Source organism: Poromitra crassiceps (assembly GCF_964638095.1).
Source record: "Poromitra crassiceps genome assembly, chromosome: 15".
NCBI lineage: Eukaryota > Metazoa > Chordata > Actinopteri > Beryciformes > Melamphaidae > Poromitra > Poromitra crassiceps.
This window is the reverse complement of record NC_139634.1, coordinates 10920851-10946283: the sequence shown is the minus strand read 5'-3', so window position 1 is coordinate 10946283 and position 25433 is coordinate 10920851. Positions and strand designations below refer to the sequence as shown.

Below are 25433 nucleotides of genomic sequence, written 5' to 3'. Positions count from 1 at the left end.
ATCCTTCCAAATTTTTTGTTTTGAGAGCACATAGGCTACCTCATTGAAGCGTTTCTTTACTCCAGGCTATAGAGAGTGCCGCAGGAGTCTGTCTGATTGTGTGTAGGCCTACGTGTGTGAGAGAGAGTTCACCTCTTAAGGTTAATTACTCTGCGTGTTTCACTGCTCTAAATTATTTAATAATGTTGCTTTGTCACGTTCTGAGCCTGCCCCGCCCGCACCCGCGATATTTTCATAATTTGCCAACCCAGCCTGCCTGCGGGGTGGGCCAGCCCGCGGGACCCGGCGGGTTCTGGGTGACCCCTGGGTGAAATGCTTGTAAAAAGAGTTTTACTTGGTCAAACCAAACTGTTCAGATATATTTAGAAACAGGAGAGACCACATAACATTTCACTCGGACCAAAACGTAAAAAAAATTGCGGATTAAAAAAAACACATTTTTTCAACGTTTTTTTTTGTTTTGGTCCGAGGGAAATGTTCTATGGTCTCTCCCGATTCTAAATATAGCTGAACCATTTGGTTTGACTAAGTAAAACTATTTATATTTCTACGAAATGTCTATGGGAAAATAAATGGCGGATAAAAATCTTTGGTACAGTGCTGGAGCAGGAAGTAAGCGGTCACTTTGCCTCTCTATACTGTATGTGTGGGTGGTTTGTTTAGAAGTCTTTCAAGCACATCTGAACAAATGCCACACTCCTGCTATGCGACAAAGGTCATGGCTTCATGGTTTATGTAATTCCTTTTGTGTTACCTTCGCTTTCATTTTCATGACCAGAATGAGTTAAGAGGAAAAAATATTGATTTTGTGGCTTTTGTAGATATGATTAAATGATGCTTTCCAGATAGACCCCATACCTCCAGGTCTTCTCTCACTCATCCTGGTTGGGCGTAGCACCGGGTTGCTTCCCTCCCTGGTTTCTTTTCAGAAGTGCCAGCTTGTCAGGGTGTCCAAGGAACACAATCAGATCACATTGCCTCAGCTGGGTCCGCACTGCAGGCAGAGAAAAGAAGAAGATCAATAATATTGATTTGAAGAAGTTTTGATTTTGATCAAAACTTGTTCAAAACTTCAGATCAATAATAGTGATGTGAAGAAGTTTTGATTTTGACCTGAGGCAGGTGCATTTCAGAACATAATGAGGTTCCACACCAACAGCGATTGTACTTAGCAGGAAATCACATGAACTGCAGACTACAGTTACTGTAGCCTGGTATGTCCAACAGCCACACATTCTAAATCCCTCTTTACAAATATCCAAGATTCCTTTAAAAAGTGTGCATCCAATTTCACATCTAATAATAATAATATGCTGTTACAGTGCACTCCTCTTATAGTGATCACCTTGGGACGGGTCAAATTGATCACTATAAGCGGATGATCATTATAACCGATATTTTTCTTTCTCTTGATTTCTCATGCAGATTACATCTAACTGACATTTGCATATTTATTACATGAATACAGTACATATAAAGTAAAGGAATGTTATTGACTTTAAAAATCCATACAGTAAGTCAGGCCTCCAGCTGTTTCAAACACAGTGGTCTCGCGTAGACAGACACGATCTCTCCACAGACAGAGATTGCGCAATCTCTCCATATCATACAGACATGCACCGAGTATCGCTGCTGTATCTTGTTGGCTCATTGTTGGCAGTTTGTAAGTAAAAAATTATAAAATTACTGTCGTCTTAAACATGTTTTCCATTGTTCTCAGGTGGGACAAGGCCCAAAATGATCACTGTAAGTGGAGTATTGATCACTATAAGCGAATTATTGAAACAGTATGTGTTGTAGGAATGATTCAAGTCCAAGCATTTTGATCACTATAATCGTGATCACTATAAGCGGATTCCACTGTATTTAAGAGTACAGGCTTTTCGGTGCCTGTGCATAACTGAGTGTGGTTTACATTACCACAGACAGTACACGTACAAATTTGCCCTAATAGCTTTACCAATTGCTATTTATTCAGTGGTAAGTGTCACTGTCACTATGGCAGTGAAGAGCCAAGATGCTATCTCCAGTTTGAAGGTGTTTCCCCCCCTGGCCTCGAGGCCTTTGAGGCATGAAAGATAGTTTTAATCGAGTCTGACAACAAACTCAGGGTCTTTGCCCGACTGTCCCCCTCGGCAGAAGTGAAGCCGAAACATTATCTGCCTGATGCGCACCTCTGGTAGACACTTCAGTTATTCCTATCTACTCATCATCAGCAGCACAAAGTTAGTTGACAGTCATGGCACTGCACTGAAGTCTACAGTCTGCATGCATGGTTTCCATTGCAAAGCAGTTGGCAGATAGTAAATCCCACTTGTGAATATCACATTTCAGACCGAGAACAACAGTTACGTCATGTGCTTTGCATATTTGCAAATCGATTGTCAAGATGATTTTGCAACATAATTGATCCTGACTGCTATTTTGAAGGCGTGTAAACAAGAGTGAAAGGGGATAAACAGTCATATATACACACGTGCCAGATGGTCCATGCAGTTAGACAAGGAGTCCAGGCCTTCCACTATGTGTTCCAGATCAATGGAGTCAGTGGAAACAGTTTGCTCTGTGCTCTTCCCTGTTTTCTCCATCTGAAAGACAATTACATAAGAATACATTTCTAGGGAACAGAGCATGTACGGTACTACGTAGCTACATTTTCCTCCCGTATACCACAATGCAATGCTGCCGTGTTCACCAAAGGAGAAGAGTGAGGTAGTGTCCGAAACTCGTTTGATCGCTCCCCATATACTGTAGTTCACTATATGATAAACACTACATGGGGAATAGTGAGTGAGTGAATGAGTGAACCATTCTGAACATGGCTATGATGTGATTGGCTATCTGACATGTAAGCTCAATCTACAAAAGCAAAAAATAAAAATAAATAAAAGCATTCTCAGTAAAACATTGGTATTTATTTATTTATTCCACTCAACAGGCAAAACAGAGAGCACATCTCTTTATTACATACAGCAGTAAAATGTATTGGCAGGCCATACTACTAGTACCATCAACTGAGTACTCTTTCAACACAAACACATTTATAAAGATGACTGGTGGTCAGGCAGACAAATGGTCAAAACATTAACTTCTTCAAAGCAACTTCAGTAGTGTAGTAATGCAACAGTCAATTGAACACAGTTTTAACAGGAAATCTCAACTCAGTATTCTGTGAACATTGTAAGAATCTGGCCATCACACATCAGTCAGTGGCTTTGGCAGTTTCCTCGGGACACTTGTCCATCTCTGGCTCCTGGTCATTCTCCTCCTCCTCACACACAGCAGCCCTGCAGTCCAGATAGGCTCGGTCCAGTCTCTGCATGGCCTCCTGCTGCTCCGGGCTGGTCCGCAGCACCACCATGTCATAGGCCATCCAGGTCAGCTGCACTGCAGGTGTGAAGGAACAGGACGAGGAACGCGTTTCTCTCACATGTAGGCAGGGCAACGTTCATTTGTTAGATTTCTAACACAGGTCCTCACCAAGGACAACTGAATCCCATTTACTAACGTTAAATGTTGAGTTTGAGTAACGTTAACACCAGCATAGTAACGTTAAGATAATAAGCCAGTTCCAAACCTGATATATTTTCGACGTCTTCAATCATTCTCTCAAACTCCTTGTTCAAGTCCGAGTCCGACATGTCTTCGTCGCTACTCTGCTGCAGCTCAGGGGAGGAAGGTGAATCGCCCATCTACAAACCGGTAAATTTCTCATCAACAAATAACGCTACTCACATAACGTTATTTACTTCTAGCTTTCTAGCAAGGCATTGTTGACATGGCAGCTAACGTAGCTAACGACCGACCGAGCAAGCTAACCTAGCTAGCTAACAACCGGGGGCATGCTTGTTGCTAATGTTATTTTGGCTACGAACTATTTTCAATTCAAACTATTAGTTTAGGCGTTGACAGTTATCATGTAGCGTTAATTTGAAATGTGCAAAACTTACGGTAAAGCTCTCGCTGTCTCCCGTGCAGAAAGTAACGTTAATAATGCTCTAAAAATCACATTCACGTTCGCCTCATAGCGTTCACAAGTTTGTTTGTTTGTGTGTGCGCGCGCGTGATGAATAGCGAATATATACAGTATCAGCCGAGCAGCATTTTGGTAAACAAACCGCGTCACTGGGTGGCAACGGCAATGGAACACTATGGAGCCCAAGTGGCGCAAGGCTTGAGTGGCTGACTCTAACCAGTTAACTCTGTTTACATTTTAAAAACTGCGACAGTTCACACAACTTTAACACGCCATGTATATATTATACATCAAACTCTTGAGCTACTTCTGCTCTCACTCAGAATGTCAAAATATAAGCGATGTCATGTATAGTTTTTGAGATATTAACGTTTGTTTGGCACAACTCACTACTATTAACTGCCGCGGGGGCTTCCGTATTTCTGGGTGGCAAGTGACGTCACGCTGATTCGTCCTAGGGCTAGATACTCCACAGATAAAGTATGATGATGATGATGATAATAATGATGATGGTTATCATAAATAGATATAGCCTATATGCCTTAAGTATATATACTTTATCTGTGGAGTATCTAGCCCTAGATCTACCTTTCATACAAGTGTACAGAAGAGTTTTACAATAAGTAATACAAAACAACACTATAGCCTATAGGCTACATGAAATACCCAAATATTTACCAAAATCGCCAAAAATGAGGGAGAATATACATTTAAATTACATTACATTACAATGCAATGATTACATAGATAACAAGACAGCCTTAAGCTCTATAGCTGTAGGAGAAGCTTTTAATGTTAATTGCAGCTAATTGTGAATAATGATGGTTTAACAGAGAGAGTGGAAATTTATTTAATTGAGAGTAGGCCAAGTATTCTAAAACCCCTGGAGGAACTAGCTGACAAAAGAAAAAAGAGAAAACAGGGAAAAAAACTTCTCACCTGAGAAAACAACCAATCAAAAGAGACTGGGGGTGTTTCCAGGGAAACACATAAAGCAGGCGTGACAGGTGACATCTCTGACAAAAGGAAGGGCAAAAAGGCGACAGGGTCTAGGAAGACAAGAGAGCAATACAACTCAGAAGCCTAGAGTCCATCATTCGGATGGACTCACACATCCTGCACTAAAGATCTACTAAGGACTGAACGAGAGAAGGACTGTCTTTTCAGGGTTTCCAAATTCGAGGCAAAAATATTTTGACACAGAAAGGACAGCCCAAGGGCAAACGCTGAAGAAAAGACTCAGAAAGGTGAGAACAAACTCTGACTTTACAATGTCTTCGTTCGAGACCCAGGGCCAGTCTCCTCCACGGTGTGGCCCCCAGTTCCCCAGCCTGGGCCAGGAGCCCCCTGAGCTCAGCATGTACAGCGACTGTTACTACCCTCCGCCCTCGCTGCCGAGCCCCCAGCGCACCACCCCGTCGTCCTACGACCTAAGCGACTACGCCACCTCCTCCCCCAACCCCTACCTGTGGTTCAACGGCTCGGGGATCAACGCGTCGCCTTACCTGGCCACCACCAGCCCGCCGGGGAACCCCGGACCCCCCTTTGTCCCTCAGCACTACGGCATGCAGAGGCCTTACCTGGGCCCCGCTGGAGCCGGGGGTCCGGGAGGGGAACTGGGTTGGTTCTCGCTCCCCTCGCAGGAAGACCTGATGAAGCTGGTCAGACCGCCGTACTCCTACTCGGCTCTCATCGCCATGGCCATCCACGGAGCCCCGGATAGGAGGCTGACATTGAGTCAGATTTACCAGTATGTGGCTGACAACTTCCCCTTCTACAACAAGAGCAAGGCCGGCTGGCAGAACTCCATCAGACACAACCTGTCACTCAATGACTGCTTCAAAAAAGTACCAAGAGACGAGGATGATCCAGGTAATCAATTATACTTTTGAATGTTTATTAAACAATTAAGCAATTAGCAATTAAGCAAATAGTTTTGAATGTCTGTTCTGTATTCCTGATGTGTAGCATATCATCAACCAACTTTCATTCACCTAGATTCATTAACCTATTGTTCCATGTTTAAATTCCAAAACATCTCATGCACTCTGATGTTACAGGGAAGGGCAACTACTGGACACTCGACCCAAACTGCGAGAAGATGTTCGACAACGGGAACTTCCGCCGCAAACGGAAGAGGAAGTCCGACTCCCTCTCTGGCGGGGACGGGGGTTCGGGGGCCCCCGAGTCAGGCGACAACAGCGAGAGGGGCAGCCCCAAGCACGCCCTCGACATGGCCCCCAGCCCGGACAGGATCCCCTCCCCCTCGTCCTCGGGCCCCGCCCCCTGTCTGAGCAGCTTCCTATCGGAGATGTCCGGAGTGACGGCCGGCGCGGCCAACGAGGTCGGAGCGGACGGGTTAAGCCGGCCGATGCAGATCGGCCTCCCCATGGACGGGCCCCAGAGGCCCGGAGGCTTCAGTAGTTACTCCCCCGGCTCAGGCGGCCCAGAGTGGGCATCGCCGCTGCCACCTCCCCCCGCGCTCTCCTCCTCCTCACCCACCCACGCCTCTCTCGGGTACAGCAGCCCCATCCTCAGCCAGTTCAACGGGCATTTCTACCCCGGACTGGGATCAGCAGGGATCCTCTACCCTCGAGAGGGCACGGAGGTTTGATGGGACTTGACGGCACAGCAATTAGTCGCTTAGTTTGACGCGACGACAAGAGGCTCCGAACAGGAAAAGTTTTACCCGCGTGCTGGTGAGGCGGTTATGCTGTTGTCAAAGGAAGAAAGCAAACATTGTTAAAACTCACACACACACACACACACACACACACACACACACACACAGATAGCAGTGTGTTTGCGCTGACTGCGACAGTTAAGATCACTATAGCGTGTGACAGCAGTGTAAAAAGGCTCTGATTCCCACAGGAACGGCTGACTCAGCCGACGGACACTCCCAGTCTGCCTCACTATCAGATCCTCAGTCAGCTTTTATTCTGGGCCAAGCGTGTCTCTATCAGATCTGACTCATTATTAACAGACCCCTGGTCAGATCTCCTGCTGACGTCAGGCCATCCCACACTGCCGTCTGCGCTGCTTTGATGGTATCACACAGCTCTGCCAGCACATTTTGGAAGAGCAGTTAAATGACATGGTGTATAGTCTCTACATGGTGTATGTTCACTGATGGAATCAGCCGCACACAAAGCGGAGAATCTCTGTTTAAAGCCTCTTCAGTGATGCCTGAAAATAGGCTAACCTTGCAATCGGAGAGTCTGATACATGAAGTGGTGGTTGTAGTTTGTAAATATGTCTATGTGTTGCGTAATGTTTATGTATACATTTATATTGTTGGTTTGTTGGTACACCTGTTAATGTAAAAATGGCTTCAAAAATGTATGGTATAATAATGTATGTTGTGTTTTTGATATGAATAAAGTGTTTTAAAGTTCTAAAAAGTTGCATTTTCCTTTGTATTCCTATAATGAACAATGAATGGGTAATTGGCGTTAGGACACATGAATGTATTGTTTTTAGTACTGCTAATTTTGATAAAGCTATGAAATGTGACTCTGCTCCGAGAGTGACAGAATGACAGTAAGCATGCCCTGACACAAAACAGTCCTGTCAGGAAGGCGATGATGACCAATGAAAGGCTCAAACCTCCATGTCAGTGTAACCTGATCCGTCTGTGATGGACGCTTAACTGATTCTCCTAAACGGTGAAAATACACTTTCCCATACTGTCCCTCTTCACCAAAAGCCTCCTCTCAAAACTCACAGTCATCCATCCATGAACACTGCTGACTGGCCGTGAGTTACTTTGCTAAGGGAGCGGGAGCAACTGTTGGCCATGAGTTAGCCTTTGCTAAGGGAGCGGGAGCTACTGTAGAAATGGCTAAAGATGGGGAGGAATTAATTAAATTGCTGAATATATTAAACACAACAAAGTACACAGCAATGCAGGTAGAGGATTGTTGTGAACTTTCACCACTAGGGCTACTACCATAAGGCTGTAGCTATTTAACCAATAGTCTAGACCAGTGATTCTCAAACTGTTTCACGTCAAGGACCCCTAAACTGACACAAATTAGACCAGGGACCCCCATTTGATAAGACTTGATAAGTCCCAGGGTCCCCCCATCTGATACGGTTTTTGCTTTTAGATGTTTTATTACAGAAAGTGTATGAAACCCATGACCAAAACAGTCATTATAGTGAAAATAAATGATCCCCCTTTTGCTGGGGACCCCCTGCAACCCCTTCAAGGACCCCTGGGGGTCCCCAGACCCCACTTTGAGAACCACTGGTCTAGACAGTCAATGGTAATTATACCACAACTAATGGCTTTGTTGGTTCAACAAGCAAAGGATATACATGCCCCTGCAACAGGTGAATTGACTCTTAACCAATCAGATTACTTGGTTGGAACTCTCTTTTATATGCGCGTTGATGAAGTGTCTGTCTGATCAATATTGCAATAGTAATAGCATAGGTAGCACATTCATATGTTATCTGTTAACATTTCATATTATATGTTCCAACAATGGTGAAACGTATGGACGAAAGAATGACTGAGAAAATATCTGTAATTTTTCCATTCTTCTCCTGCAAAGCTGACATTTTGTGCCCCGCAGACTCATCACTCACCAGTTAAATTAAGCTGCTCAACTGTGTGATGAAGACAATTTGTCCAGTATTCAACATAGCTTTGTTTTTCTGTTCTTAAGTTGTCTTGTACAAGATAAACCCTCAGATAGGTGCCTGCCTTAGGCATTTATTTACCCTGAAACAAAGGCAGCATGACGGCCATTTACCCTAAACACAGAAGAAGAAAGATCAACCCCCCACCAACCCTCCCTCCCTCCCTCCACACACACACACACACACACACACACACACGTGCGCGCACGTGCACATACGCACACACCTCCTCTATTTCATACATGGAATAGATCGAGTGGAATATAACATCCTGGCACAAATGACAGTGTATTTTAGTAGTTGGAGGCAAAGAGGTCAACCTGTCAAAATTTGCATAACCGATTTCAAAAACTGGTGATGAGGTTGCAAATGACAGATCATAAAGTCGTGCTGTATCAGTTTTGTTAGCCCTGCAAGCATCTGATTTAACTGTGTGAATTATGCCTCTCGGTATCCTGTAAACCTCACAACTCTTTCCGGGAATCGTGACTCTGGCAAATTCATATGCAAATAACATGCAACATATCTTTTCCAGACATTACATTTACAAGTCAGCTGCTTTTTCTTCATGGGTGGCATCGGGAATGTCAGTATAAAGAAACGGACGGACGGAAGGAAGGAAGGAAGGAAGGAAGGAAGGAAAGAAAGAAAGAAAGAAAGAAAGAAAGAAAGAAAGAAAGAAAGAAAGAAAGAACTGAAAATATAGTGCAATGAATATCAAAAGTATCACTGTCTCAACATGTCACATTTCCATCCCAAATATTCTTGGCATCCTGGCTGGTTTGCAAAGCCAATTACTGTATTATTATTATGATTATTATGATTATGATTATGATTATGATTATTATTATTATTGTTATTATTATTATTATTGTTATTATTATTATTATTATTATATTATGATTGGTGTACAGCTACAGAATGGGGGTTGCTGGGTGTATCTGCCAACATAAACATTATAGGGGTTGAGTCTCGGAGACGCCAGTGAAAGGAGACTTCTTCTCCAGACACTTTCAAAACCATGCAAATTTGTGAGCGTTAATCATGCCAAGGATCTGGATGACAGGGTCAACGTGAGAATGGAGTGTCCCAGATGGAGTTTTACAGATAAGAAACGGTAAAACCTGAGGGATTTACCTCAAGACTGTTAGCAAGTCAAGCTTCGGTTTCCAAAGCTTTTTTTTTCCAGAAACTTTTCTTCAAACTCACAACACATTTATGCATTTTAATATTTTTGGAAGTCCCCTTCTTACTGTTTATTCTGTTACTTGCATTAGTACTAGAATGTATTCTTTATTTGGACAGATGTCTAGTGCACTTGTTACACGTTTGGCTGGCTGAATAATCATCGTCGTAAATCTCTCCTTTCACTCATCTGCTTTTATCCCTTGTCAGTGTAGCACAGGGGTTTTCAAAGTGGGAGGCGGGCCTCCCCAGGGGACCTCCAAACAGTTTCAGGGGAGGCTCAGTGAATGGAAGTAAAAATAAATAAATAATTATTATATATATATATATATATATATATATATATATATATATATATATATATATATATATATATATATATATATATACAGTATATATATATATATATATATATATATATATATATATATACGGTATATATATAAATATAGGTTATTACATTAGTTATCAAAAGGAGATCACATAGTAGCCTAAATGTGTGTGATTTGGTTAAAGAGATAGTTCAGAGATACTGTAGTTTTGGGGAATTTGACTGTTTTTCCCACTTTCCCAGAGTCAGAAAGTTAGAAACTAATAAATGCCTTCAGACAGACCTTTTTTATGTTTGCTGTAGTCTGAAGTATGTCAAACAGTAATATCAGGCTCAAGTGTTGAGTGCCTATGGGTCAAATAACAGAATCATGGTGATCCCAGGCATGCAATTGAGCGAGGGGAGCAGGCGCCTTTTCCCAAGCTTTGTCTGGGGGGAGGCCCACAGTCTCAGACTTTGAAAACCCTTGCTGTAGCATATCTTTGATCATGAGATCAGATCAGCGTCAGGTTAGCAAACCCCCCTGAGTTGTTTGGATTTTATGCTATCTCTACCAAGTGCGCTTCTGGCGGAATGAAATTGTGATGTATTATGATGCAGAGGCTGCATACTGATATACATACGTGCATTAATGAATACATTAGTTTTACTTCTCTATGATTCGAGTGCGCACAGCTAGCATCCATCAATCACACACACGTGAACCAGAGGCCTTCCTTGCCTTAGGCAGTAGAATTATTGCTCAACAGAGTGATGTGATTAAAATCTATAAATCCTCATCCCCACCTGCCGCCTGGCTCGTGGCAGTCGTCCACACACCTGTCGAACTAACGGAACGCACACACGCGCACACACACGCACACACACACACACACACACACACACACACACACATGCACACACCTACACACACTTACACACACACATTCTGTAGTAGGCATATGTCTGCACCACAGACTGTAAATAGGGTCTGCACACACACTTGTGCAGTGCAAGGCATACTACGTGCGGTGTTTATATTATAAACTCAGACAGAGAACGATTATACCATACCTGCCATGCAATGTGTGTATGCGTGTGTGTGTGTGTGTGCATGTGTGTGTGTGTGTGTGTGTGTGTGTGTGTGTGTGTGTGTGTGTGTGTGTGTGTGTGTGTGGGTTTGAGAACATTCTGAGATTAACATTGAATGAATATGCCATTGCCACACTTTCCGGTGTCAACCCTGTTCATGTTTATTCCTCTAATGTAGGAGCTGTGCAAGAGAGGAAGCAGCGACGTCACTTTGGATAACTGCATGCTGAACAGAGAGCTAACTGCCCAGGTACCAAATCAACCCAAAACACACACACAGTCAAGGACACGCACAAGGACGCGAGCACACACACACACACACTTTCTGTATTTACTAAAACAGTCATGTCCTATCAATGCTGTTTAGTAAACGGTAGCGGAGAAGGTGAAGCCTGGAGACATGCCGTCATGCCCAGTGCTCCAGTTAGGAGTGGGCCCAGGCACCACCAGCTCGCTGTTATGTGTAAACAGCCCCACACTCCTGACACACGCACACAGGTGATGAAAGCCATGGAATAGCTCGTCGTCAATATGCAAGTCAAGTCACCGAATACCCTTTCTGTTACCTGCTCCTCAGAGGTCAGTTGGAGAAGAAGGTAAATGCTAGAATTCAAACAAAATGCTCAGATCACAGCCTGTATTGGGGAGCTGCTGGCCGGCAGAGTTTTGTCACACAGAAAACACTTAAATCTCACTTTTTAGGAAAAGTAACAATTGTGCTATATAGACCCAGCAGAATCTAATACTAATAATGAACAATGTGAATCATGACAATGCGTAAATGTTTTTAGACGCTTGCCAGGTCGCCATCACCAATGTCCAACAATCTTAGTCCAAGGATAAGCTCCCAGCTTTCCAGCAAATTCCATCAAGTTTGTCCATAAAACAGCACAAAATAAAGCAGCTCCTTCTTTTGGGAAAGAATGGATTCCAGTCTCTCATAGTCCAGAGAAGAAGGCAGTGAGTGATCAACCCATCCTAACCATGGTGCTTATATACACCATTTGGGGAAAAGGGAAGTTTAAAGACAAACACAGAGTTGAGCGCCTGTGTGTATATATGAATCACTGCTATTTCACCCTAAAATATTTGCCATGTCAACATGCAGCAAACATGGCGACGTGAGCGGGGCCTTGCAGCGAGGGAGGGAGAAGGAGAGAGAGAGGAAAGGATGATGGGACAGTGAGAAACCAAACTTTTGATGGTCCTCATTCACCTCTCAACTGTGCTGCCTCTCAGTTTGCCTGTTAGGATGAGTTCATGGAAGACATACGCCACCGCGTTAGGTCAGGTGTGTCCAACAATCAAGTCAGTGCATTTAGTCAAGCAAGCAACAATATGAATCTTGAAGAAAATCTTGGCTATTCCATGAATGCAGTTTTGTTTTGAAGGCTTTCATTGATAAGTTGCATCTCTGTTCACCAGTGTCAGCCTAGGTCAGGTTCTCAACCCTTTTCATATCAAGGACACTTAACTATATATATATATATATATATATATATATATATATATATATATATATATATATATATATATATATATATTAGAGGTCGACCGAATAATCGGCGGGCCGATTAATTGGTGCCGATTATTGGCTTTTTTTTTATTAATCGACACATCACAAGGCCGATTATTACAAAAGATGATACGGATGAATTATGTTTTGTTTTTTGTTTTTTTTACATTTTTGCTCATGGCCCACTTCACACTCAGCAGACTCTCCCTTAAATAGCGAACCAGTCACTTCTGAAATCTACCGCATAACCCAATGTATTTTTCTATTTCATTCATCAAAAAAGTCTAAGGCATGTTACTGGCTACGATAACCATCTTATATTAGATGTATTTGTTATATTAGATTTTCGAAATACTCTCATTATTATATTTAAATCGTATTTTATCGAATGCAAACAAAATAAATAATAATCCGCATTATATATCGGCCATAGGCCACCCTGCTCTCTAAATATCGGCATCGGCTATTGAAAAACCCCTATAATATATATTAATCCATTTTCCACTGCAAATAACATGATGTCACGGTGATGGCTGCTTAAACGAGCATCACGAGTTCAAAGTCAGGCGGCTGTAGCTCAGGAGCTACAGCGGGAATGAATGAATGAATGTACGGTTTATTTACTCATTGTAAAGCGCTTTGGATAAACGCTATATAAATGCAGCTTCACCAACGTCAGGCTTCAGTTGACAGCATTCCTGTGAGCAGATGTTTGGAAATAATGGGGGATAGGTAGAAGCTTTTCTGTTGGGTTTTTTCTATTGGAAATTAAACTATTCTTGCCTCTGTTGTTTGCCTGCCAGCTGCCCAACAGTATTTTGGCTACCATGAGTCACACAGAACAGAGCAAATATATCGCCCTTATTTTGATAGATACTAGAGATTTCAGAGAGGGTGAGTGCTGTGTGTATTCATCATGCAGTATATGCAGGTGACATGACATATCATTTAAGGAGAGAAAGGATGTTTTATTTGAAGGGAAGGGTGAAGGGGTGGGATTCTTCAGAAAGATTGTCATTGGTTGGAATTTCTATGTACGCCCACTGGTACACCATGAGCGAATCACTAAGGATACACCGTTTTCCAGGAAGTAAGAGTAATGAGATTTTTATATAAAAATACATTACTCTTGTTTGGCATTTATTGTTAAATAGGCATGGGCACAGCATGCATAATTACGTTACAATAGTGATTGATATGGTACAAACCCGGAACAAAGTTGTTTTTCTCAAAAACCTCTCATCACATAAAAAAAATGAAAGGGATAGTTCAGATTTTTGGAACCCTAGCCCTATTTTCTACTTATACATGATGATTGACTGGTAGGTTCCTTTCTCAGCACAATCCCTGCTGTTCCTCATACTAGCTCCAGATAATTGGCCACCACAAGCCATTATAAGGTCAATGGCGTCACACTCCTGTCTGTACAAGCTGACTGAGGCTCACTGAAATGTCCTCCATGCTCACAAAAGCAAACTTTCAAAGTTCCAAAAATCGGAACTATCCCTTTAACAGTGCTATCAGTTTGTTTATAATTCCATCCAACTAAACCGCATGTTGTTTGACGGAGGATATCTGCATAAAACAGATTATCTTATCAATAAGAGATGTGGCTTAGCCGGCTTACAGATATCTATAAGCCACATCTCTTTATCTAAAAGTGAAAGGGCCCATCTAGTGGTCTTTAAAAGTACTGTATAACTTTTGCAGATATGGCATGTACATTTGTACACAACAGAGGAGTGTGTGTGTGTGTGTGTGTGTGTGTGTGTGTGTGTGTGTGTGTGTGTGTGTGTGTGTGTGTGTGTGTGTGTGTGTGCGCGCGCGCGCGTGCATGAGTGTGTGTGTGTGTATGTGTGTTCAGGCATGTAGACCCTCTGACATCATTAACTCTATGAAATGGCGCATTGCATCAAAATGGTAGCATGCAGCAGTACTATAGCCCTCTAATATAATGAAGACATAATAGCTACCAACCTTTTTACAAATCCATCTGCTTTTTCATTACGTCGCAGATCTCTTGATCCAGCCAGTAAGGTCACACTAGAAATCAATGGTAGTTTAATTGCCTGCGTTGTCCTTCATGAGGCCACACACGGTTGATCAGAATACCTAATCAACCCTGGAAGACTGGAGCCCTGTGTGTCTATACCAGCCATTACAGCCCCTTGTGGAAATATCAAACACATGCATGCGTGATATATGTGGTAGATATAATAACACATTGATTATTTGGAGATTGTGCATACAGTGCATTTTCTTGGTCCAGGATTCAGTGACTCAGCTGTGTGCACCTTCTCCATCAGAGGATCTCAACGTTTTGTAATTCAAGGCCCACTTCTGATTGTTAAAACATTTCCGAAGACCACTTTCCCAAATAAATGATAGGCTATCATTCTGATATCTTGATGTGAGAGGTCCTCCACTAGATGGCACTGTGAGGCCCACAGCCCAGTGGTTGAGAAACACTGTTCTACAGTGACTGAACCATAGATAGACTGTAAAAAGAGATGGACTGTGTGTGTGTGTGTGTGTGTGTGTGTGTGTGTGTGTGTGTGTGTGTGTGTGTGTGAGATGTCACCTATTGGTTTGTGGTCTCCCGTTTTGAAGCCTGTAGTTTGGCATTTTGGCCGCTGCCATCTTGTTTTCCGCGCAGCTTGTGTGAGATGGCGCGGGGCCGGGTGTTTCCCACAGAGCCGCAGCTCCGCCTGCTATTGGCCCGTGAACGGCGAGCTGCGCAATCACTGGACCGGCGACCTGTCAATCACGCCCAAAACATAGTCTGCTTCATCATCTATTTTACTCTAAAAATAGAGTACGGTGGCGCGGGGGTAGCGCTGTCGCCTCAGAGCGAGAAGGTTGCTAGCTGGTTCCATTTCTGCCTGGGATGCTGTGGTGCTGATCCCCACCATGTCCTCAAGTGCCTATGGTGCCCTTGTGGGTTATGTCGTGAAAGCGTCCTTTCTGTGTGGAGTTTGCATGTTTTCTCTGTGCTCCCCTGCAGTTTTCAGTACTTCCGCATTGCCATCAATTCGACAAAGAAAGCCTGCCACCTCAGGTTGAACCATCGACGTCTAAAAATATGGACACCATAATGTCACCCATTGGTGTTTGGACTCCCGTTTTGGAAAACGCAGTGGGAGCATCGCCATCTTGGGGTCGTTGCACAGCTCGTGTGAGTGGCACCAGGGGTTTCCCAGAGCCGCAGTTCCACCTGCTATTGGTCCGTGATCGGCAAGTTGCGCGATCACTGGACAGGCGACCTGTCAATCATACCAAAAACAGTCTAAACAAGTGAGTTATATAAAAATCCACCCCCCCGTACAGTTGTCATCAAAGGTGAAATTAGCTATATAGACCAAAACCGTGTTAAGAACCAGGCTGTAAACATGCTTAGCCACAGCGCTTCAGTAAAATTGTCTGGAGCCTGTGCCAGATTCACTTCCATTCAGTTGAAAACAGCTATAGAATTTTTTCTATTATGGCTATATTAACGGGGCTGGACTTTAATGAAACATTGAACACTCCTGCTTCTTCCAAAGAAGAAATTTTGTTTCTAGACAGTTCCATTATGAAATTACAGCCTCTCAAAAAAGTGCACTTTCAAGGGTTTTCTGTCGTTTTTTTTTACTTTCCAAGATATAGGCCCTTTTATGAATACCTTTTGCACTCTAATTTCGAGCACATTCACTGACTCTGGCTGGTGTTTTCTGATGTGGTGGCGTGTGGTGTGGTTTCTGTGAAGCCTGTGTGCCACACACCCCTCTCCCCCCCCCCCCCCCCTCCCCCCTCCCCCCTCTCCCCTCTCCACCTCTGAGCTGCGGGCTCCTCCCACACGCACAGAGTTTGTTTTCTCGTTTTTGCCCCGGACAGATCCCAGCGCCCATCAAGAAGGAAATGATGCGCGCTGGCAAACGCGACTGAACGAAAAGGCTTGGCCGTTCGGCTTCGGATGCTGGCTTTCTAGGAAATCGTGTGGAGATAGATAGAAGCATAAGAGCTCAGTTGTGAGCGCGGATGCAGCCGAGCCCACTGTCCGCTGTAGACAGAGCAATATATACGGCTCTGGCAGAAAGCATGCATCGGTTTCCACTTTCTCCGCTGTCTCCTGTACAAAGTAAAGGATCTGAGGTGGGTGGAGCAGCTCCTGTGACGATGTTTAAGGTGGCGCCGTGTGATCCCTTGAAGGGATTCATGCTCACTGGCTAGGTACGACCTTAAACAGCAGAATTATGGAATAATATGAATTATGATTTTAGGACGTCCACAGACGTCCTTGGCACTCCTCGTTACTTTTTTTTAGGACGTCCACAGACGTCCTTGGCACTGAATGTGTTAATCCTGTTATAAAGTCGGGCATTTTAACATGGGCGTGAATGGGGAACGCCTCCCTTTTGGAGCCAGCCTCAAGTGGCCATTCGAGGAACCACAGCTTGCAGTATCATTTCCGTGGCTTCCTCTGCCAAACCCAGAGCTTGCCGCCTGGGATGAACAGACTGATGTTCTTGATGGTTGCCTCCTCCTGAGCACGTGTCTCTGTATGAAAAGCCTGATTGCACACCTTTCACAGCCATTTGCTCTGCACTCCTATTCAGGTGTGCACATAATGTGCACATAGCTGTATTCATTGTGTTGTTGAGTAAATATTATTTACTCAACAACACAATGAACAGTGAACACAGTATCAAGTCAAGTCACGTTTATTTATATAGCACATTTCATACACAGAGGCAATTCAAAGTGCTTCACATCAAATGGTTGACACAAGGAAATTAAACAATAAGAGGATAAAATATACATTCAAAAGCATCACAACAGAGAAAGAGCATAAAAGGTGCATTAAGCAACAGGCGCAGCAGTTAAAAATGTCCATAACCTTTATAATAGTTCTATCCTTCAGAGAGAGCAGACGTGTGTACGCCGTGCTCCGCTACTGCCTGTATCAGACTGAGTGAACCAGTGTTCCACCATTTCCATATCAATAAAGCACAGAAGAACATGCAGAGAACGTCACAGGTGGACTGTTTCTAATCTCGGCTCTAGGGGGGTTAGGAGGGAAACGGGTAAAAGCGGGCAACAGGAGGAGGATGCTGGGAAGCTAAGGAGCGGTTGGGCTGGAGGAAGGAGAGTTAAATCATAATAAACAAGCCCGTCTAGTCTGATAAGCAGTGATGGAGCAAGAAAGAGGGAAGAGGTGACAGAGAACAAGAGCGAGAGATGAAAGCTGGAGGATTTATGTTGAGAGCCACTGAAGTGTGTCCGCACACAGGAAAACCACCAGGGAGCGCTTAAGCCTAGCTCCTGGATCCCAGTAAATGAGTTCACTTTCCACACGACAGTTATTAAAATGGCATATTTTCTCCCAAGAAACGATCCCACCAGAGAGCCCCAAGTAGACTTCTAACCAATATAAGCAGCAAATCCACTTTGTAAAATCCAATAAGTAATTACCAAGCCTTAACATTAAGTCCCTATACTCAAATGGCATATGCAGTTGCTCTGCATTATATATGTACTGCACCCTCTTGAGTAGTGGTTTCTATAGGTTTTTTTTTCCTGTCCAAATTCTTTGTCGACTTTCACAGCAGAATTATGTCGAATTAAGAATTAAGACTTTGTATTTTTATATACAGTCGGTGGTGAGAGATGATACTTTTCTTTCTTTGCAATCCAGGAAATGGCCGCCGTGAAAAGGGTCTATAACTGAGCCCAAATTGTTCCTAGTCTCTAGATGTTTATGTTATTGGAATTTTATACTTTCACATACATTTTCCCACTACACATTGATAGAAAAGAATATTTTGATTTTTACTTGCAAAATGTGCAAATGTCAAAAGGGTTTTTTTTAGAACTAAAAAACCTTGTAACTTTAAAGTGAAGGTTTATGTCAGTCTGGCATCTGTGTCAGATGCCATTCTCCACCTTGTCCAGCAGATGCCCTCGGACTTTCCTCCCTCCTCCAGTCACACTTGCCCTGCATCGCCCTCGTTAGCCCACTCGAGCAACTGTGATCTTATCTCTCCGTACTATAATTGGAGTCACAAAAGGGACCGAAGTGACATCATCAGTGATGCCATAGTCTCGAGAGTCTCCACCCTAGAAATTGATTGATAGTCTTTTAAAATGGCAGCCATTTGAAATGTACATGGAATACATCTGGCTTCTCTGTGGTCATAAATGTATGGTTTGATAGCGAGATCATTCGACACAAAGTTGCCCCAAAATAGTATTTCCCGGGTGGAAATGGCGGCCATCTTGGAAAAGTCTAGATTTGTGCGTGGCTAATAGGTTTCACCAAAAGAACAATCCCCAAGCTAATTTGTGTTCTTCTTTCCAGATGTGAAAGTCTTTTCTTTATTCTGCTCCACTACAGTAGAATTAGCTATTTAGCTGCAATTCCCTCAGAACTCATTATAAATCCAGCAAACAACTGCAAGTGTAATTCCTCCTGTGGCTGCACATGTGCCATGTCCAGACTGGCTTTGAACATTCATCTTCCCACTGGGCTTTCTCCAATTGCTGAGTAAGTCAACTGGTGCATGTTAATTAGTGTGTTTTTTCCCTCGGGCAAAAGGAGTAACTGTGTGTGTGTGTCTGTGTGTGTGTGTGTGTGTGTGTGTGTGTGTCTGTGTGTGTGTGTGTGTGTGTGTGTGTGTGTGTGTGTGTGTGTGCGCGTGTGTGCGCGTGTGTGCGCGTGTGTGTGTGTGTGTGTCTGTGCGTGTGTGTAAGAATATGTGTGAAGGAGACTCCGCTGGACCATGCTGATCAGTTGGTCCTTGCCATTGCTGCAGGGGAAATATTCATTCAACAGCTTCCATGAGGACAGAGCGGAGTACAGTCAGTTATCTATATTTGGGGCTGGCCAGTTGTGGCCTTCAGCTTAGAGGAGCGAGAGCTTGTCCTGCCAGTTGGTTCAATCACCTGTTCTGGCAGGAGAAGGCAGGGAAAGGGTCAGGGAACAGTCCCTCCCTCATGACCACAAACTGAAGTAAAACTGAAATATAAGTAAACAAATAAAAAGTAATAATAATACAGTTGAATTCATAGCAACACATACTATGACAATCTCAATTTCTGCAACATATCATGTACAAAAAAATTGTAGTGGCAGCAAAAAAAGTGTATAGCAACATGATGCAAAACATGTTATCACATGTTCTAACATTTCCGCATGTTAAAATGTTCCAAAACCACACGCTTCCCATGTGTTCCACATGTTTCCCACATGTGGTGAAACATGTGTTCCACATGTGAAACCTCATGTGTTTTGCACGCACGGCCAGCACCCAGCATGGGTTCCCCTTCCCCCGATGATAGCTCTCTCCCAGTCCTCCCGGTGGCCCATCAGACCTCGCGTGGCGAAGGTGACGGGGGAACATCTTCTCCGTCAGCTCTCCTCTATCCTGTGGATTAAATAAGATGCCAGCCAGGCTCAGACGATAAGCACTCCTGACGCTCCTCCACTCATCTGAATTTCAAATAGAAAGGAAAAGGAGACAGCATTTTGCTCCGGGGGGAAAGGGGCTGATCGTTGAAGGCTTGACTCTGGGTCAGTAGACTGATTTGCTTAAAGTAAGAGAGAATACAGCCAAGCAATTACATGGAGGTGAGGTCAGTGAGTCCATAGGAGGAGAGAAGGAGCGGTTTGTCGTCATCTGAGAGAGTGGAGTTTCTGTTGGGGCAGAAGCACCAGGAAGACAATGAGAACAAGTAGCCTAAATGTTGAAGCTGGAGATAATAACCGCTATGGCACAACAATAAAGTAAATGCATGGTTCAAAAGAGGCTCAGAACTGGGAGTGCTTTTAAGACGGCCCTTTTACCATTTAACCCTTAACATGTGCTACTCGCTAAAATTAGGCACTAGGGCTTATTTTCTACTAGTCACTGTTCTTCCCTGACTAGTCCCTAATGTAATTTGACCAACGAACAGGTTTGGGATTTCAGCAGTATTACAATATGAGTATAATAATTATGATATCTTCTGGAAACGTTTTGTCTCTGCAGAAGCACTTCTGAAATGCTTTGCAGGACCAGCCTCAGGCTCAGCACATGCCAGACCTCTCTGCTTGTCAGAGGACACCAGGTCCATCATCATGATCTTCCTCAGCAGACTCAACCAACCCCAGATGCAAATACCGGTAGGCTACCTCTTGTCTGATTTGTGAAATTAGTTTTGCATAAAGGCTATAAGGCTTTAAAGGCTATACATTATTGTATTGTTATTTTTTTCATTTGCACTTTTCCGAAACTAAGACTTTTTTTTTATGTTCGTAAAAAATAAATACAAAGATAAATAAATGCAGCATTCGGTCCGATTTATATGGATTATGCAGATGCATATCCAAACAAGGTTTTGCATAGGGCCCCCAACGAGCGAGAAACTGCTCGGACTTGTCCTGGATCTCTGCTGGTTGTTGCCACGGTTACAGCTGATTTCTTGAATGACTCGGGCCAGGATGAGATCCCACGGGATCCCATCGGGCCGCGTGATGGATTTCACATGTTCTGGAGCGCTCCGATAGAGAAGCATGGCACACAAAATATTCCACTTGATTGGACAAAGGACTGACAGAATTGGAAAATATGGAGAAGTTTGAGGAGGGGAGAGAGAGAGAGAGAGAGATGCAGGGAGCGAGCAAGAGGCTGAGGGAGAAATTGGAATGTTTTCTTTGCCAGCGTTTTCTCATTACATGCTATGGTACGCCGGAGCAATAAAGGGGGGAGAGAGCGTGGCCAGCTTGCTTGTTATCGGAGCACTACCATGACAACAAAGTTGCTAATGGTAACATGAAGAAAGATAGAGGCAGGATGAGATAACCAGAGGCAACAGAGAGATGTTGCTAATGACGCAGCGTAGCTAACGAGGACGTCGATAGATACCCTGCCTGCTGTATTCTGCTCAGGTATGTTCAGGTGCGGCTGCTCATTCTGTTCCCTGGAGGTGATCCTTGCACTCTGTTGGCCTCTGTGTTTTTCTCCACTCTATAGCTTCCTGGCAGTCGCGTCCCAACGGCACAGAGTTGAAACATTTACACACAGGGAACTGTTAACATGCAGAATCTCTACCTTTACACACGGCTTGTATTTAGTTTTTTTATTATGCTTAAGTGTACATTAATAATAATAATAATGTATTTTATTTATGGGCGCCTTTCAAGGCTCTCAAGGACACCGTACAGACATGGTTTAAAACAAGCAGCAAGAATCAAGGCATAAAATACAAGTACAAAATATAATTTAAAAACAACAATTAAGTAAAATAATTAGTAGAGAGAATAGGCCAGTTTAAAAAGGTGTGTTTTCATGTGTGATTTGAAGATGGAGAGAGAGTCAAGGTGTCGGATGTTTTGTGGGAGAGGGAGTTCCAGAGATGGGGGGGCAGAGTGGCTGAAGGCCACATTGTTTGTGGAATCATATTATGACAGATATATCAGGATTGAGTGAATGAAAGATCGCGACTATGATTGACCCTGCAGTGTTTTTGTTTGTTTGTTTCTTTGTTTTTTGCCTAAAATACCCATGTGTTTGGCTGGTGTGACATTTGAGAGGACAATGGTGAAATCCCACAGCTGCGGAATGACCAATATGAAGGACCAGATACAGCCGGCCCATAGAGTGCTGTTGTTCTCAGTCTTCTCCATGACTGACAGCTCTAATAACTGCTGCCGGCCCTAGTGGACGTGAGGGCAGAGCAGTCTGGAGCCTCTAGTGGACCTGAGGGCAGAGCAGCCTGGAGCCCTGGTGCCAGGAGGGCGATTGGTCTCCGCAGGCTTCCTCTTGGGGCTAACACATGGCCAAAGCTCCTCAGTAAGGATTAGTGTAATACCATTTCAAATCCATATCATCATTATTGTATCAACGCAGACATTGTCTAATATGTACAGCTTGTTCCCTGAGTAAAAAGGGTCAGTGCTGATTTGTTATGGATATAATTAAATGCAGTGTATTGTATCTGGAGAATTAGATTATGACATGAGCCCTCCGGCCAGGTGCCTAATTTCCAGCAGGACGTTTCAGATTCACAAACTATTTTCGGGCGGCAGAAACGGACAGAAAGAAACTGCTCTTTCCACATACTGTCTGTGTCTGTCTATCTGTCTGTCTGTCTGTCTGTCTGTGTCTGTCTGTCTGTCTGTCTGTCTGTCTGCCTGTCTGTCTGTCTGTCTGTGTCTGTCTGTCTGTCTGTCTGTCTGTCTGTGTGTGTCTGTCTGTCTGTCTGTGTGTGTCTGTCTGTCTGTCTGTGTGTGTGTGTGTCTGTCTGTCTGTCTGTCTGTCTGTCTGTCTCTGTCTGTCTGTCTGCCTGTCTGTGTCTGTCTGTCTGTCTGTCTGTCTGTCTGTCTGTCTGTCTGCCTGTCTGTCTGTCTGTCTGTCTGCCTGTCTGTCTGCCTGTCTGTCTGCCTGTCTGTGTCTGTCTGTCTGTCTGTCTTTCCACATACTGTCTGTGTCTGTCTGTCTGTCTGTCTGCCTGCCTGCCTGCCTGTCTGTCTGTCTGTCTCTCTCTGTCTGTGTCTGTCTGTCTGATTGTCTGTCTCTCTCTCTCTGTCTGTGTCTGTCTGTCTTTCCACATACTGTCTGTGTCTGTCTGTCTGTCTGTCTGTCTGTCTGTCTGTCTGTCTGTGTGTGTCTGTCTGTCTGTGTCTATCTCTGTCTGTCTGCCTATCTGTCTGTCTCTGTCTGCTGTTGTTTTCCTTCACATATCTTGAGAACCGTTGGTCTGATCTACTTTGCACTTGGTGCTTGGCGGGTGTATTGCTGGAGACCCAAGGACGGACAGTAAATATTAATAATGTGTGTTGAATATTCATTCACAGAAATGAAATGCAGGCTTTGTGTTTGTGTGTGTGTGTGTGTGTGTGTGTGTGTGTGTGTGTGTGTGTGTGTGTGTGTGTGTGTGTGTGTGTGTGTGTGTGTGTGTGTGTGTGTGTGTGTGTGTGTGCCCGCCCGTGCCCATGTGTGTGTGTGTGTGTGTGCCCGTGTTTCCCTTTAAGCCCTGAATCAAGCAAATTTGCCTTTTGCCCTGCCTGCTGTAATTCGGATCAAAATGTCGCCGGCTCACTCGGGATTATCATCACTTACTTAATTGAGAATTAAAATGTGAATATCCATTTCCTGAACCTCACTGTCAATCAAATGAAACGCCTTTACACCTGAAACAGCCACGGCTGCTGTGTTCTTCTTCAGTCTGCAGCCGTCATGTTTTCCAATTGGAGGGAAACAAAAGGTTGGAGTTTTTAATTACAGAAACATCCAGCCATTTCAAGCCAAAGACAGAGAAGAAGATGTTTCACACAGAGGGAGTAAGCAGCTTACTGGATTATTCTATTTCCACTCCCTCCAGGCTCAGCTCCAAATCCTAAACGTCCCCATGGGAGAGCAGCTGCTCACCCCTCAAACCCAAAGCCTTTGTTCTGTTGGGCCCGCCAGGTCAGTCAGGAGCTCATTGTTCACTGCATGTCATGTGCCATTACAGATACATCATTCAATGTGTTCTGAAAATTCGGAACATTATAACTTGACTCCTCAATTTCCGGTCATGCTTTACTTACTATATATAGCCCACTAATTACAATGGAACTATGTTGTAATTGGAGGTTACTAATGAAATAACAATGCTGGATTTACAGGGTAACAAAAAAGGGAAGTCCAGGAATGAGGAGATAATGATTTATAAGGTAGTAGTTAGTTATGTAAGGGATAATGTATATTGAGGCGGTGATTATGGGGGAAATAATGACCGACAGGTGAAGATTGAGCCCGACGCGCAGCGGAGGGCTTAATCATCACCTGAAGGTCATTATTTCCCAGTAATCACCGCCTCAATATACATTATCCCGCTTAGAACATGGCCTACAACTAAATCATTCAATAATCTGACAAAAATAATTATTCAAATAGATTTTTTAATAGCGTTTTCAACGACAAAGCGGTTTCATTCGTAATTGGCACACAAGACACCACAGCTGCAACTGGTTGGCCTAATTAGTAGTGTTTGCTGACAAAAAGCTCTTATCAACTGATTAATCCAGGTGTGGCAGAGCAGCGGTCGGTTGTTGAGAAATAGACCAAATCAGCGGGATGTTTACATTTACTTCCGGGTACCCCTGGGTCCACACATTATAATGGCGGTGAACAGCACAAACTGACGTGTTGAAGACAAAAACAGACAAAGAAGACAAAAATGGTTCGTCCGTGTTGTGTTATTGTTTAATATCATTCATAACAACACTTTCACTAACGTTAGTGGAGACCAGACTAGCTTATTTACCTGTTGGACCAGACCAGAGTAGACTTGACGCTAAATTAAATTAACGTGGCGTCGGTAGCTCTGTCTGTAACGTTAACGAGTCTGCTCTCCCCGAGAAGAGCCTGGTGACGCGAGGTTACGAGTCTGCAAAAAAACAGCGAGTTTGACAGACAAACAAACATTATTAGCTAGCTAACACTACATAAAACAAACACAGAAGAAAGGCTAGATACGTCGGACAAGCATGTTTACCAACCGTTTAACCATTTAAATTGAAAGTAGTCGGCCGAAAACAACGAGAGGGTTTGACAGCATTTATTTGACAACACGCACATTTAAACCTGCTGCTTTCCCCAAGTGGTACCCGGAAGTAAATTTGTTTACATGGTGACGTCACGGTGATTTGGTCTATAATGACCGGTGAATCTTGTTGATTGACCAATCAGAATCGTCAGAAT

At 43.7% G+C, this 25433-nt stretch overlaps 1 protein-coding gene across 1 annotated transcript; it reads left to right on the top strand.

Annotated features, from left to right (window-relative positions):
* Positions 1–5014: 5014 nt before the first annotated feature.
* Positions 5015–7373, top strand: foxi3b (forkhead box I3b). The gene is made up of 2 exons (XM_083652070.1): positions 5015–5848; positions 6037–7373. Exons 1-2 carry the CDS (start codon positions 5248–5250, stop codon positions 6588–6590), a joined length of 1155 nt encoding a protein of 384 aa, XP_083508196.1. The 5' UTR covers positions 5015–5247; the 3' UTR covers positions 6591–7373.
* The last annotated feature ends 18060 nt before the right edge of the window (positions 7374–25433 follow it).

Bases quoted from the DNA above. Each gene is read 5' to 3' on its own strand.
- foxi3b (XM_083652070.1), top strand. From the start codon at position 5,248: ATGTCTTCGTTCGAGACCCAGGGCCAGTCTCCTCCACGGTGTGGCCCC. The intron at 5,849-6,036 runs GTAATCAATTAT...CTGATGTTACAG, and splicing joins AAGAGACGAGGATGATCCAG to GGAAGGGCAACTACTGGACA.